At 33.5% G+C, this 15,771-nt stretch overlaps 1 protein-coding gene across 1 annotated transcript in view; it reads right to left on the bottom strand.

Moving 5' to 3' along the window:
- Positions 1–186: 186 nt before the first annotated feature.
- B4GALT6 (beta-1,4-galactosyltransferase 6) overlaps positions 187–15,771 on the bottom strand; it is a 30,105-nt gene continuing 14,520 nt past the window's right edge. Inside the window, exons 2-9 of the mRNA XM_040085154.1 lie at positions 14,714–14,830; positions 14,240–14,353; positions 9,897–10,021; positions 9,248–9,364; positions 8,241–8,428; positions 5,923–6,045; positions 5,029–5,130; positions 187–3,765 (exon numbers count right to left, since the gene is read on the bottom strand). Coding sequence (XP_039941088.1) covers positions 3,618–3,765; positions 5,029–5,130; positions 5,923–6,045; positions 8,241–8,428; positions 9,248–9,364; positions 9,897–10,021; positions 14,240–14,353; positions 14,714–14,830 — 1,034 coding nt within the window. The 3' untranslated portion in view covers positions 187–3,617. The remainder of the gene's footprint in view (positions 3,766–5,028; positions 5,131–5,922; positions 6,046–8,240; positions 8,429–9,247; positions 9,365–9,896; positions 10,022–14,239; positions 14,354–14,713; positions 14,831–15,771) is intronic.

Raw genomic sequence — 15,771 nt, 5'->3', positions numbered from 1 at the left:
AGGGAAAATGCCCTGCTAGCCTAAGGCTTGATCCCATCACAGCCTATCCTAAATGTATTTGGACAGGTGTGTCCTTTCTTTTTTGCTTTGGGGTACTGAGCACTAGAAAAATGAGCATTTTGTCTAGAAACAAAACACAAAGATGATATCTTTTCCAGAGAATCCCAGAATAAACAAACAAACACAATCTTTAGAACATTATATTTCATAAAAGACAATGATAAAAAAGTACAAACATTTTCATGAACAACAAAAAAACCAAAACTATGATAGTACACAGGAAATTCCCAGCATTTGTTTCAGTGCATTTTTTCATTAATCCTATCTTACATACCTCTACAAATAAAATAATCTTAAGTACACTTCCGCTTGCTGATATGCAATGGATCCTTTTAATTTTTTTAAACAGCTGGCTCATTTGTAACCCACTAAAATTAGTAAACAGAACAATAGAAAAATAGAGTGGCAAGATCCATGAATAAGGACATTTTGCACTTGCTTTTCAATACACTGCCTATTTGCAAAATTGACTTTCTATTTTTTATTCTCCTACATAAATTTGAAATATAGAAAATGGGCTTGAGAGTATCTTAGCATATTAACCAGATTCTACTCTTAATATTTCTCTAATGTTTTTACTTGGTAATTTGCAAGACCTTCAAAATCCCGTAAAATACTCCCTTCTTCTCCCTCCATGTTCACTCCTTGAAGACATCCCTTATTTGCCTTGTCAGCAATGCAAAAGCCAATCTGATTGGCTTCTCTCTATATTTTACAAGAACCATGAAATTATCAAAAGGAATGTGCACAACTCTTAGTTCTGCATCATATTTATTTTGTTTGAAGGCACTGTCTATGTTAAAATTCACTACAGAAGAGTACTGAGTTCAAGCAGGTAGTATACAAACACTATTTTGATGTAATTTGAGATGGCAACCTCTAAAACTTCCCAACAAAGTGATAAAAGGTATTTAGAGAAGAGTGTTGGTCAACATTTCATAATTTAACAGACATCATTTTGGGGCACCAAAATGTAAACTTTTTAAGAACTTAGCTATATGTCACAATCCATTCACATACTGGTTGAAATCACATTTTTCTAGGACCATACATGATCAATCACTTGAAGCTGTAAAGTTATATTAGTTCAGCCACAGCATATGTGTAAGATAGTATGTATATATGTAAGTATATATACATATATATGCATTAGATTTTTTAAATTGCACATAAATTTCACAGAATGCCTAAGAGATGGGCACAAATGCATGCTTCAGAAAACAGTACAGACCTACGGTACCAAAGGATGTTTCATAATTGTAGGCGTGAAATTGCAGGTGAACCTGTACTGAAAACCAGAAATCACTTAAAAATTACATGAAGGATTTAAAAATTTGTTCAACTGTTCTTAAAGAACTGTTTTAGTCTGCAATGAAATAAGACTAATTTTATTTTGAAGATATGATTGTTCATACAGAGCATTATCTCTGCTTTCTCCATATGCTTCAGAATGTTCTATACACCCAGTTATAGAAAAACCTATCAGGAGGTGAGCAAACCACTTAAGCATGCTTTTGAAGGATGTTTTCTTCACTCTATGCTTTTAATTATTTTCAGTGTATTACATCATTCCTAAAGCATATTAGATTAACTGGTAGATATTAAAGTAATTCCAGTATGGTATAAAATACCCTTAACAATTGTTCTCAACTACTAAATTAAATAGTAATATTTCTACTAAATATTTGGGATGCCTACAGCTAAGCTCATAATATGAAGTATGACTAAGAGCAAAATTTGCTGCTGGGATGCCAAAGAAATAAATGGTGTTTATGGCAAAGAAACTTAAAATATACAAAGCACCACACCATCTGTGGCAGCAGTTCAGGAAACCAGCATATGGTAATGACTTAAAGTTAGGAGTCTTCGTCAACACTCTTACAGAACACTCCATGGATAAACAATCCTTATTATATATACTGCTTTCCATTCTCTATGGGAGCAGAAGTCAGTCTTTGGTTCCTAAAGAGTTGAGTAACTGACAAACAAAACAACTTAGTATATCTTGGTCACTATATTTGCATTAACATAGAAAATAAATGACCTGGTCCTTTTCCTTTGTATTAACAAGAGATGTAAAAAAATATTAGGGAAGATAATAATGCTTAGCAGTGGGATACTTTTAGGTAGCATAACATTACAAGCAAAGAGAAAATAAGAAGATAACAAAAGATGCTAGTTACTCATACATTTAACACCACAAAAATAGAAAAACAGACAGGACCAATCCTTAGCGGGACTGCAACCTCAATCTCATTGACAGTCATCGACTTGAGGATCCTCAGTGCATCATAGAAGCACTCAGCACTGCACCAGAATAGGCCCTTAAATAGCTATATTGAATAATATATTATGAGTGGAATTTTAAAAAGCACTTGGGATTGGCCTGCTTTCTGTTCTGCTTATGTCATCACCATCCTCATCAGCAGAACAGTGCAACAGACACTGTGCTTCTGAAAATCCCACACTGCAAGCATTTAAACTATTAGAACTATGTTTTATTATTCTCTTAAAAATCTAACTTTAATATTCTTCCAATGAAGACACATTTTTGGCTCTTCTGATTTTGGAGGAATAAAAGTGCTGTATACCAGAATTAAAACAAACAAACAAACAAACAAAAAACCCCAACAACCCCAAAAACCCCACCAAAATACTGTACGCACCCAGACACATCGTTTTAGGCATTAAAATCCCTGACATTGACACTAATGGCACACTTGGAAACAGTTAAGAGTTCCTGTAGGTGATAATATGCAACAACTGCAAGATTTTCTGTAATACACATGCAATATGCATATAAATACGATTCAGATGGCAGGCAGGGTATCATACAATTTTGCTGGAAATAAATAAAATTAAAAGCTTTCTTTCTAACAGGTTCATATAAGAAATTGATTTTTCTATATAGATATGCAGGAGGCCTAGAGCTCAAAACTAGTATAACAGTTTACAGTCATAGCTGGCCAACAATTAATATTTCCTTCATTTAACATAAGGTATAACCTTTTTATAAGCATACTTACAGTTTACACTTGTTCTTTCATGCTAATAAAAACATTCCTATAGAATTTAAACGAGAACACACTCAGATACATACTGAAGCATAAAATATTTAACAATTGAAAAGCAATGTACACACATTAATTTACATCACATATTTACAAAACACATTTTAAAAAGAAACAAAAGCATTCATTTAAATACGAGGAGGGACAGTTTAGTATAAAAAATTCCTGGAAGAAGCCTCTGTCCTTACTTCCAGAGAAGCTACAAGTCTGTTTTCTGCAGTTTATTTAGTTGAGTAGTTAAGATAGAGAGTGTGAAGAATGAAGGCTTGAACAGTAGTCTCATGCTGTAAACATCTGAGTGGTAGCTGCTGGCTTTTCTTTCAGAACAAAATGCGTGGCACATACAATCACTTCTCATCCCAAATATGCATCATCAGTTGGTCAAAATACTCTAATTCTAAGCTGCTGTTTTGTTTTACAGTGTTTATCAGTAGCTTCCAGTGTTGAAAGTTTATTCTGGTAGGATATCTTGCCGTTCCACTTCCATCAATAGTCTCTAACAGGAGCAAGTTCTGGTATGAGATTAACAGTTATATTTTTATACAATCTACTGACAATTATTTTAGGAGTATATACTAAATTGTTCAACCCATCAATATACTGACGTTCTCTGGAATACCTCAGAAGTTTGTATCTGCAGAAGGAGTTGGAAGAAGAAAATTGAGAAAGATTTGCAAGAAACAATTCAGTTGATGTTAGACATGATACTGTGACAGTCATTTAATTTTGAAGTATATCCTAAATACTGCAACTCAAATAACCTACCTTAGGTTTAAAAGAAAGCTTTTAATAAAGTTAGATTTTATGGTCACATATACAAGTTAGCATTAAGACTAAATAACAAAATAACTATGACTTTATGAACAAATTGTTAACAATATGTTAACAATATGTTAACTTTTTATAGTCCCAAACTGAATAGACTTTTTAAGATTATTCAATTTCTTCATGTTCTTTTGCTATAAAATTCAACTAAGGAGTTCAGGAAAGATTTAGGAATCTTGACTATTCTTCACTAAACATTTAAGTGCCTGAAATGATTTTCATTTCACTCTTGAGACTCCTGCATTTGCAAATATCTACATTTGCTTAGATTAAAAAAAAAAGTTCCCCTCCCCCAGATTACCCATATATATTTTAGTTTCCTATAACATATTTACTCATCTCTACTGCAAGTCTATAATTTTATTCATAATTAAAAATTATGAATAAAAGTGAAAAAATATGTTCCCAGAAAAAGAGATACACTGATAACAGAATTGAGCAGTATTTCTAGTTACCTGAAAACACATCTCATAAACCCTTTATTTTGTGTTTCACCTTCTAAATTCTATGTGTAGCTTATCTGCTGCATTCTGGTTTCTATTTCATTCCAAGGCAGCCAGAACCTACTGGCCAATTTAAGTGTTTTGTATCTTTGTAGCAAAAGAAAGGAACTCCAAAAGAAAAAGTTTAAACCAATGTATGCAGGAAATGAGAAGACTTGTATCTCATATAAGAATGAAATATGAGGGAAGAAACCAATACCTGAGGAGTTTTAAAGTCAGTTTTCATGCAGGAGTCCTTTGCCCTAGCTGCACTGCTTCCTTTTGCAAACTATCCAAAACAGCCAACTAATGGAGTCCTGCCAGCACTACTGCCCAAATGACTATGGAACAATAACATTATGGATCAAAGGTTATGATGATAACATCTTCTGACACTCAAATTTAGTCTCTGTCATGGTTAAATAAAATATATCTGAACAGCAAACATAATGTGTTCAAGAAAATACAAATTTTAGCACCAAAGAGGAAATGACACTGCCAAGAACTGACTGCTTATTCATATGTGTAGATGCAAGAAAAAAAAAATTACATCTTTAGCTGTAGTATTTGATCATTTCTGTTTTTCTTACCGTCCTAAAAACTGGACTTCACCTCTGTGATGATGAGGAATGGATTTGTACTTCCCTAAATCACCTTCTGGTCTTGTTACATTGTATCCAGCATAGCGAACCCTGCAGTATAACACATAAACATTTGTAAAAACATATTCTTACTACTTGCCATACAAGTTAAAGCAAAAGTGAAAAATACACATCAAGTATTTTAAAGCTAAGTCTTTATGTTCACTGACATTCTCTTCCTAAAAAAACCCCACAACACTCCAAACACAACAACTAAAAAAGCTGGCAAAAGAAAGTGGGAAAAAAATTATAATTTCATATTTAATATTTCCTGCTTGTTCCAGCATAAAAGCATTAAAATAGCAAGCAAAAAGTATAAAAAACAGCTCATCCTTTGAAAGATATCTCTTTATATATAAATTCATGGGGACACTTTCAAGAGCTCAGTAAGAACAGTTTAGAGTCATTCACAGCGAGCAGTTGGTAATGCCATGAGCAGGGCTGTCCATCCTCCAGTCTGGGACCACCAATATACTCACAAATTAACCTCTCTCTCAAACACTGCCCCTAAGACATGAAATTCTTGCTTACACTACATGTCTGTGGGGTGGTATTCCACGAAGTTAGCAGTAAGACTGATGCAATATGCTTAGTATGGTTACCTGTTGTTATCCGTTGTTACAAGGCCTAGCTCTTAGAAACCTGCTAGCTGTCCCCAGGCCAAGAAAAAAGAACATCATACTTATTCCTTCAAATGGTATATTCTGATATACCATTTCTGATATGAAGCAAACTATGTAAAATTTGTCCACTTAAAACAAATTACGGAAAGGTAACAAGTGACAGAACAAGAAGCACCTAATTGGTGGATGGTACAGAAAGACCTAAGCACTCAAAGCTCACCTGTTCCAAAGATCATCATCTTCTCCACCCCATCCCCAAAAGGCATTTGGAAAACCATTGATCTTATTGAATTGTTCCACTGTCAGGCCACTTACACCACCGAAGAACTCATTGTATGGAAGGCTGGAAACAAAAGATAAATTCTAAAGTGTTACCTGAACTTTGATAGGCAGCCCTCTCTTTGAATAATACCTCTTGAAAAAAAACAAGAACCCCAAACTAAAGACATGATCAGAGGCTGAATGTATTCACTAAGTGAAACTGGGACACAGATTGCCAGCATTAAGTAACATACACCTAGTTGAACAAAAGGTTTGCAGTAGTGTCTGATTTCCATAAAAGGTGCTCCTAAACTGCAGCTCCAACTATTATCACACATATGAAACAGAAGTCTACCAGGTATTTCAGATGGCTGATTTAGACCCATAGCTGAAGTGTTAAGTGAAGCCCTCAAACTATTTATGGTGACATTAGTCAACTGAAAAACCCTTCTTTAATCAACCAAAAAATTACAAATCAGTAACGCATCAATTAAATAATTCTAATTCATGAGTATATTCTACAGAACTGTTAAAATTTGAGAGAAACAGTTTAACAGTACATATTAAGCAGTGAATGGCATGCTGATTTAAAACAAACATTTTCCAGTTTTTAAAAGATAATCTTTGGAATCAAAAGGATCTACAGGCTTTCCCGTCAGTAAGCAACAGTATTTGCTAACTCATATAATTAAGCAATAAGGAGTTGGCCAACATGAACAGCCTCTCCATATAACATACTATGCCCCAGCAAATGTGATTTCCAGTCCTCCAAACACTCTGTTGATCTAAAAAAATTAAAACATTTAAGTATCTGGATTTGCTCCCACCAATATTAACTTGCATCCTTAACCCAGAAGCTGCTTTCTTTCAGAAGCAGCATACAATTTCATAAAACAAAAGTTGCTCAGAAGACACTTCCAAACCTGGAACCTTCAAGGAGTTAAGACCACCTACAAAAAGATTTACCATTGCTTAGGACACAATTGCCACACTGAATAACTCCAGAATGCAAGGGAAAATAAAATAGAAATACACAACCACGTAACTTCTGATCTCTGTGGAAACACACGATTCAACCAAATCTTAATAGCACATGGAGAAAGTTGCAACCATATTTGCCTTTCAACAGTTAACTGAAAGAGCAGGTATTTAAACTCCCCTCCATGAAAGAGCAGGTATTTCAACTCCCCTCCTCCCTCTCTAAAACCCCCACATACATACCTCCAAAATAACCATCAAAATAACATTGCCAGCCAAAAACCAGACTACCGATCAAAACCAAAACCAACTGGAAAATGACAGTTAATGGGACTTTTTGCGGTTTCTTTATTTTTGTATTTTATATATCTGGTTTTGTTTCTAAAGAATTTATCAATTTTGTAAATACTTACCTATTTAGACATTATATAAATGCATAAAGTGTTTTATAAGTACATACAAAGATAGATGAAATCTCTTATATATTCATAGGTGCCAATTTATTTATTTTAATACACATGCTGATTGGTTGACAACCTGAAGTCCAGACACAGAGCCATGGTTTCAAGGCATTGCATTTGATCTGTTCATTGACCAGATTGTCAAGTTGATTAATTTCACAAATAAAGTTCAGGATAGCAAATACATACGTGTAGCAAGCAATAATCTACAGTTTTATGTGAAGTGATTCCAAGAATGTAATGAGAGAGCAGAGTGTTAAGAAGCAAGTGACACACCATTAATGTGAACTGACAGATGGGAAAGAAGTAAGAAAACTGCAGGTCCCACTACATTCAGCAAACATCAACAGAGACTGAGGGACAATATACAAAATGGTCTAGCCCTAAGAAAAGCTTCAGTTTAAAAAGTAGTATGAAACATAAATTAAAGTGTATATTTATGAGAAAATAAAGACATTTTTCCTGTGATATTTTGCTGCAGATTATCTGCTTTTCTTTTGTAACAGTCAGCACAAGTGTTTATGTAGCCAGAAAACACTTCTAGTAAGTTAGGTAAGTTTTTCCCCCTTGACATACAAAGCCTTTCCTTTTCAAGATCAACCTCACTGCAACAAGCTCAACATTGAAAATCATAAATAATATCTTCTAATTAGTAACAATCAAATGGAGGCAGTAAATTTAAATCTTTCTTTTAGTAACTAAATATTCATTTCTCTAAATAGCGTAGTATGAGGTTGCTTTGTTGTTTTCACCTACTATATATAGTGTCACAAAATTCATGCACTTTAAAGTATTTCTGGGTATTTAAGGAATAATGTGAATAAAATTACTTCCTTACATGTACATGTACTTGTCCAGCTTTGCCGCAAAATGGCGTGGCATTTCTCCACATCCATAGTAATTTCTGTCATTTTCAGGTAAGTGATCCACATCGTGGAATATTATGCAGTCCCAGACAGCATCCTTCATAGCCTCTTTGAAGCCAACATTAAAGAGCATTGCACGATTAAAAGGTTGTGTACCTGTCTTCACACAGAAAACAAAGGAGACATTGTAAAAAACAAGAAGAGACAAAAATTCCAATTCTATGAGAAAAACATACTCTAACACCCACACACAAAAAAAATGAGAATGATGCCTCTTTTGACGGGGAGCTCATGCTGGGTTGGCTGCACTCAGGATGGGGTTTGCCCTCCTGGCTGCCAGGGCACGCACTGCTGACTCCTGTGGGCCAGGGGTGAGCCTGGATCCTGCTGCCAAACAGCACCCACAGATCCCTTGTGCAGGGCTGCTCTCCAGTCACTCCTCTCCCAGCTTACACTTGTGCCTGGCTTTACTCCATCCTAGGTGCAGACTCCAACATTTTGACTTACTAAATTTCATCCCACTAATGAAATCCCACTGCCCAATGCTCCAGTTTATCTAGAACCTTCTGCAAGGCATCCCATCCTTTAAAAGCCAACCGCAACCTCCCAGATGGGTACCCTCAGAAACTTGCTGATGGTGCATTTGGCTCCTGCACCCACTGAACGTAAGGCCCTGGGACTGAGCCCTGAGGAACACTGCTGCTGACCTACCTTTTTGCCTTGAAAACATGCAATGGCAACAGATTTGAAGAGGCCATCTTATTACCTACAAAATATCAGCCTATATTTGAAGAAAAGCATCATGTCTCCAGCCACTGCTTAAACTGGGGAATGGAGGTGAACTTTCCTTTTTCATTTAAAGGAGTAGGAGAGTACAGTAACAATTTTAAAATTCTGGATTCATCCAAATCTTGGTAAGAATATCAAATCCCTTTTAGCAAGGAACCTTGAAGGTCACTTTTCAAGTAGATGCTGTTACCTGCTCAACAACATAGAAGGCGAATTCCAGCCGCTGCTTCTGCAACATAGGTATCAGATGACGGAAAAAGATCGGAAGATGCTCGTGACGATTCCGAAAAGGAATAAGGATAGCCACCTGCAGAAAAACAAAAACAAAACAAAACAAACAAAAAGGCAAAACAAAAAAGCTCTTATATTAGAATTTTAATTTTTCAATAAAGATCAAGTTTCCTGTGGCTTTTCAACTTCTACATTTAAATTGGCTCAGTGTTTTACATGTTGGTTCCCCCTAGGAAAGTGTGCTGGAAATTTGCTCAAATAATTAAGAAAAAAAAATTGAGTAAAATGTAAATAAGATTTTCTTTTTACATTCACTTGCTTCTAGTTATACTTCAAGCAACAGACACATAGGCTAGATTTGCATCCATATGATGAAATGTTTAGTAACTACAGATAATGAACCTTTGAAAGTTCTTGATAATCCATTTCAAATTTTTCTCCTAGCTGAAGTTTCTTCTTGAGCACAGATGGCATACTACAAATACTATAAGACACTACATACATAGCACCAAAAGACTGAGTGGTTGCAATAGTAAATTATTCTTATATACCAACAAATTATTCTTATATACCAACAAATAAACCAAAACAGAAAATCAGCATCTAACCTTCCACCGTGGCTTACAGTCATTTGGTTTCCAGTGTCCTCCTGGTTTAATGTCTAAATCTTTTGAAAACAGTTGCTGAATTTCATCAAAACTAATTTCACTCATATTGACATCAATAAGGCCTCCTAAAGAGAGTGGAAAAAAACTTACATATTAATTTCAGTTAAGACAATTGATGTGACACTACGAGGAATATCATGGACAAATGGCATCAGAAATTTGTAGCTACACTACCTACAGAAAAAAAGAAACTATTTATACTATCCTCTTAATCTTTAATGCTTACAGAATGAATTTTTAGTGTTTCCAAAAACAAACATTCCTTCCGTAAAACCAATAAACAAAATACTCATTTCAGAGGACACAGAACAAGCAAAGTAATTTGAATTCTGCAGCTCTTACAGAAAATTTGGGTTGCCTTTCATTTCAAGTACCACTGTTAACAATTCTACATCATCTGCACTACTGAACCTTTACTCAAATTCTGTGTGCCTTCCTGCTCCACTTCCACATTAAAAGAAAATGCATCATCACTACACTCAACAAACTTCCTTAATTTAAATTTTAGATGATATGCACATTTCGTGTAGTCTTCATCAACTAACTCACGACTATTTGCTTCAAACCAATTCACAGCAATGGGCTGGATTTGAGAATTACCATTGGTAGAACTAATAACCCGAATGGGAAAAGCATTTGCAAAAGGCATGAGAATGAAATTCAGTAAGTTATTGAGTAAAGACCACAATATGATGTGAAAAAACTCAGGTTAGTACCTACTGTGAGAAAATATTAACACTTAGTTGACAGCTGAAAGTTGTCAGTCATCAGCTTATGCATTTATAAAAAGTTCAAAACTGGAAATGATTCATAGTAAATACCTTCAAAAGCAATAAAAAGAATCAAGGAAATCTGTGGAGAAGACTAATGTAACATGCATTAACCAGGAGCTCAAGTTTTCCCTCAGCAACTACTATACTCTAAATCATCAAATAAAAATCTTGCAAGAACTTCCTGACAAACACCAAAATGTATTCTTCTTACTTTTGTCTAGAAAGTTAAGTATTTTGGTGAGGGTTGATTTAAAGTCAGCCAAAAAATCACTCCCATTTTCTCCCATGTGTCCCTAACCAAAAGATCCTATTTGTGCCAAATAGATTGTTTCCATCACTGAATTGATTACTTATCTAAATCTTTTGAAAATATTGAAATTTTTTGTACATACTAGGAATAACAACTATTTTCAGAAGGTAGGACATACTGAAAGAGCTATTTTAGTTTGAGATATGATTAAATATAGTACTACTTGCAAATGAAGAAGGTAACATTTTTTTTAATGTAAAGTCATAGGTGAAAAATTATCAGTAACAGTACACTATGGAGCTATTTCAAGAGAAGATTTAAAGAAACACGTATTTCTTTAATTATTTTAGGAAAAAAGGAAACCTGGCAGTTGCTAAAAAACCTGTATAAACAGACACTAGAACAAGCTAGTACTACAGAAATTTAAATTAAAAAAATAAAATAATATAAAATAAAATAAAAATAATTATTTAAAAATAAGCTTAGATTATCATAATGGTTGTGTCTGAAACTCTTTAAAAACAACAACAAAAAAATCTTACAAAATATAGAATCAAAGTCAATCAACAAAGGACCAGTATATAAACATGTACAAAACAAATTTTTAAAAATTTAAAAACTAAAATTTAAAAAATCAATATCAACTACCAAGAGACAGAAGAGCAACAAGAGCCTTTCAGTTCAAACAGAGAATCTAAAAAGAAAATAAAGATAAATAAAGGTCAATTACCACACCAGAAATGGAAGAAAATAACACATGATGTGATTCAGATACCTCAGTCTTCCGAGAAAAATTCAGATGTAATCAGATGATTACAGAGTTTAAATTAGAAAAAACATCAAATGGTAGAACAGTATTGAGATAAAGCCTTAAGATAAAGGTGCTTCTAACTCCTTGGGACATGATGAAATTCCATGCAGAGTGTTTAAAAAGTAGCTATAGTAAAACCTGAAGTATTTATTGCTGCTATCAAAAGTACACAGGAGATGAGTGAATAGAAATCAGCATTTTTTCCCTGCCGCTGGTGGGGGGCAGGAGAAGACATCTCTGCAAATAACTGCACTTATTATTCACTAGTTCCATCAGGGTTTAGAAGGCTGCAATAAAGCATATTTATACAACCTGCAAAATAAGGAAGCTGAGAAAGCAAAAGAACATTTTGAAGAAGAAAATCAGAAAAAAAATTAATTCAACAAGTGAGATAGATACAGAAATCAACATAGTAAAATCAATTTAAAATAATAAAGGATGGTTTGTTACTGAAGGAAAAATGAAGCATGCACAACAGAGCCAGCAATACCTGGCAGTGTTGCAGTATGAAGAAATATAGTTTTACCGTTTATAATGGATTGCACATTAATATGAGCCAATGCAATGTAATTGTACAAAAATAGAAAATCTCATCCTGGAATGTTGATACATACACTGCTGCTATGTGAAAAAAAGAGAAGTTTTCCAAAGCTTATTTGTTTTGTAACCAGGATTTATGCCATTTAGGATGCTTTACAAATAAATCAAATTAACAACAGTCTACAGGGCAAAAAATTCAAGAATGACAAGAGCTTTAGAAACTATGCAGTCTAGAAATTGGGAGAAGTTGGGATTATAATTTTTTCAAAAAGGAAAGGACAGAGAGACAGACAGATTATTATATTGCTTCTGTCTCAAAGAAGAGGTGTTTTCCTTACAAATTACAACAGCATTGCTCAACCAGTGGGTTATAACCTGTTATACTGAATGACACAAAAAAGGCAATAGCTGTTCCTCTTTTAAGAGTATATGTACTTGGGACCAAATATGATTTTACCATGCTCCTTTCATGATATAAATTTGGCAAGTTGAAGCAAAGAAGAAAAGTTGACTTCTATAATAACCTGAGACTAATCAAGCATATCAAAGTATACATGATTCAACCCTCTTTCTTCCCTGGCTATCTCACACTTCCTGCAACATTTCATTGAACTAAAAGATCTTGGGAGATGCTTTATTTAGATTATAACCAGAAAGAGAGATGATGATTAAAATGGCATATATGGAAACCAAAACAGGAAACACATATTCCTTTGTTGAAAAGTAACTTATCTAGTAGATTATTTTCTCTTAAAATTATTATTTCTCTATTAAATTAAACAGGACAGAACAATTACTAACAAAAAAACAATAACAAAAAAAATGTTAAAAGAAGAGCAACAACAAGGAGAAATTTCTATAGAGAAATTACTGGTAGAATTACTTAGTTTTGAACTAATCTGACAGAATTCCAACTGTCAGATCCCTTGAAAGTCCCATTAAAAATACTAATTTATATGCATTTTTCAATTAGCAAAAACATCACATCTTGTTCCTCTGATTATCCAGATTTGCCATTTGCTGAACTTTTTATGTTTCCAAAAGTAGCAAAAATATTTACTATTGAAATAATTTGGTTTTATTTGTTTAGATGTTCAATATTATATAAAAATGTGATTTTGAAAGTCAAACACTATGTCTAGAGGGAAAGAGGTTAAAATGAGGATATTATCACACCATGGGGCTAATTAAATTACTACCTGGCTTAAGACAGTTTTCTATATGATTTCGTTTCATAAGCAACAGAACTGATCTGTACTTTTGGCACCATGTCTGTATATTTAAAATATAAAACAAAGCTTAGAATCTGACATTACTGAAAAGAAACACAGATAACACACACTGTTTCTGTTTTCTTCAACAGATAAACTCAGTAGAGATTTAAAACAAAAAAAAAAACAGTTTAATGGAATCTAGATTATCTTAATAAAATCCACTATTTTTCTTTGAAGAAAAATTGATCAAAAGTCAGTTCAGCCGCCAGCAACATTTTTTGATATGATATGGATCTGAACTACTATATTAGACATTTAATTAATTGCTCATTCTGAATGACAGCCCACAGATTAAGTCAGGCATCTAAAAGACAAGAGTTTAGAATTCTGGAATGCATCACAAATAACTTCAGAAACTATGTGAAATTTTCTCTCTTACAAATCAGTAGTTCAATTATTTGATTTCAAATCAGTAAAAGTGATTAGTAAAGAGAACAAAACTTCAGTAACACATTAGTTACAGGCAAACTTTTGCTAAATATCATTGTGCATTATCCGATGTATTTTATTCGTTACTTTCTGTTATATACTTAGACTCCTTACAATTATATTTATATTATATTTAAAATAACTGTGTCTTGTCTAAAATACAATTTAATTTACTAGATAAACATTAAGGTCAGTTTAAAACTTACTCATGTAAGGCAGCTTCTCTGGACAAGGCTGGTAAGGAGAGTAGGTGAAGTTCTCTGGAAGATACATTGTCGTTTGAGCAACACAGTCACTAGAGTTGTTTCCTTCAGGATAATCTTAAAAAGAAGAATTGATTTTTGTAAAAACCTATGTTATTCACTGAAATTGCAACATATCATCATGCAGGTGAGAGCATTAATTTTCAGTTAACAAATTCTTAGCAGTGTGATTTAAAAAGCATTTTATTGCATTAGAGGAATAATAATTAAACACAAGTATCTTTGTTACAGCTACTACAAATATTTCCTACTAAAGTGAACTGATAAACAGTAACTATTTGACCTTGACTCCATTTTCAGAGAAGTAGGATTTGGGTCTAAGTCTTTTCATAATCAAGCTGTGTCATTAATGATTGGTTTTTTTTTTTTTTTTTTTTTAAAAGGGTCTTTAAAAAATTAAATAAGAAATATTCTTACCTGTGCCATTCAGTGTAGTATTTTTGTTAGTGTACAATCTTATCATGTGTCCTATTGTTTTTACATTTTCTCTCAACATTATACCACGAGCTTGCACCATAAAGAGATATGTGTTTGCTGGTAAAACAAAAGCAATTTTGAAATTGTATTAAAATAATGTATTTCCAAATCATTCTAACATACATCTACAATGTGTTTAATATTTTTTACTGTGTCTGAATCCATGGTCAGTGAACAATAATTCTTTGAGATGAAGGTCCACCCAGTGAAACCTAACAGCAACAATAGAAAAGAATACAATAGATTCATAACCATGGCTGAATTCAAACCCAAAAATTACAGACTGTCAATAGATATCTTGTATGACACTTTCATTTCTCTTTAGCTTACAAAAAGTAACTGAGAGTGACAAAAAAAAAAATTATTTACCAATAAAAACATTTTCATATGTAGATACGTGTCTCATATATAGATCTACAAAAACATCATTGAAGTATAGTCTAGAAAAAAAAAGTCTAGAAAATGTTTTTGTCCCATATAATGGTTCCTTTTTTACTCACTAGTTAACACAACTTCCAGTCAAAATGTGCTGTTATTCATTCACTCCAAACAGCTGCTTTGTTATACAACTGTTAGAAATCTCTGCCAATCTCAAAGTATTAATGTTTTATAATTATACATTAAATATTTATTATAAGCATCAAGGGTGAATAAATCAACATTCTGAGTAATTAAGTGACTCACTAACAACAACAGTATGAAATATTTCTCTGTCTCAATCTTGCACCCAAAGCCCCAGATACAATCTCAAGACATTTCTTTGTATTCAACAGAAGTTAGTAAGGTAGCAATGAAGCTGCATTTATATCTGAGCAAGCCAATGTCTACCCAGGACTCAAACAGCTAAAAAAATATTGCCAAGGAAAGGACAAATTTCCTTTACAGAAGGTAGCAAAGAAGGTCAAAGGGATCATCTGTCATTTCACCTACATTAAGCACCCAGTTGTCTGGGGGATATCTGGCTCCCCTGTAACTAGTAACCACCCTAACAATAAAAA

This window comes from Hirundo rustica, chromosome 1, assembly GCF_015227805.2.
Source record: "Hirundo rustica isolate bHirRus1 chromosome 1, bHirRus1.pri.v3, whole genome shotgun sequence".
Lineage (NCBI taxonomy): Eukaryota > Metazoa > Chordata > Aves > Passeriformes > Hirundinidae > Hirundo > Hirundo rustica.
The sequence above is the reverse complement of the archived record's forward strand: the minus strand, read 5'-3'. Positions and strand labels throughout refer to the sequence as shown.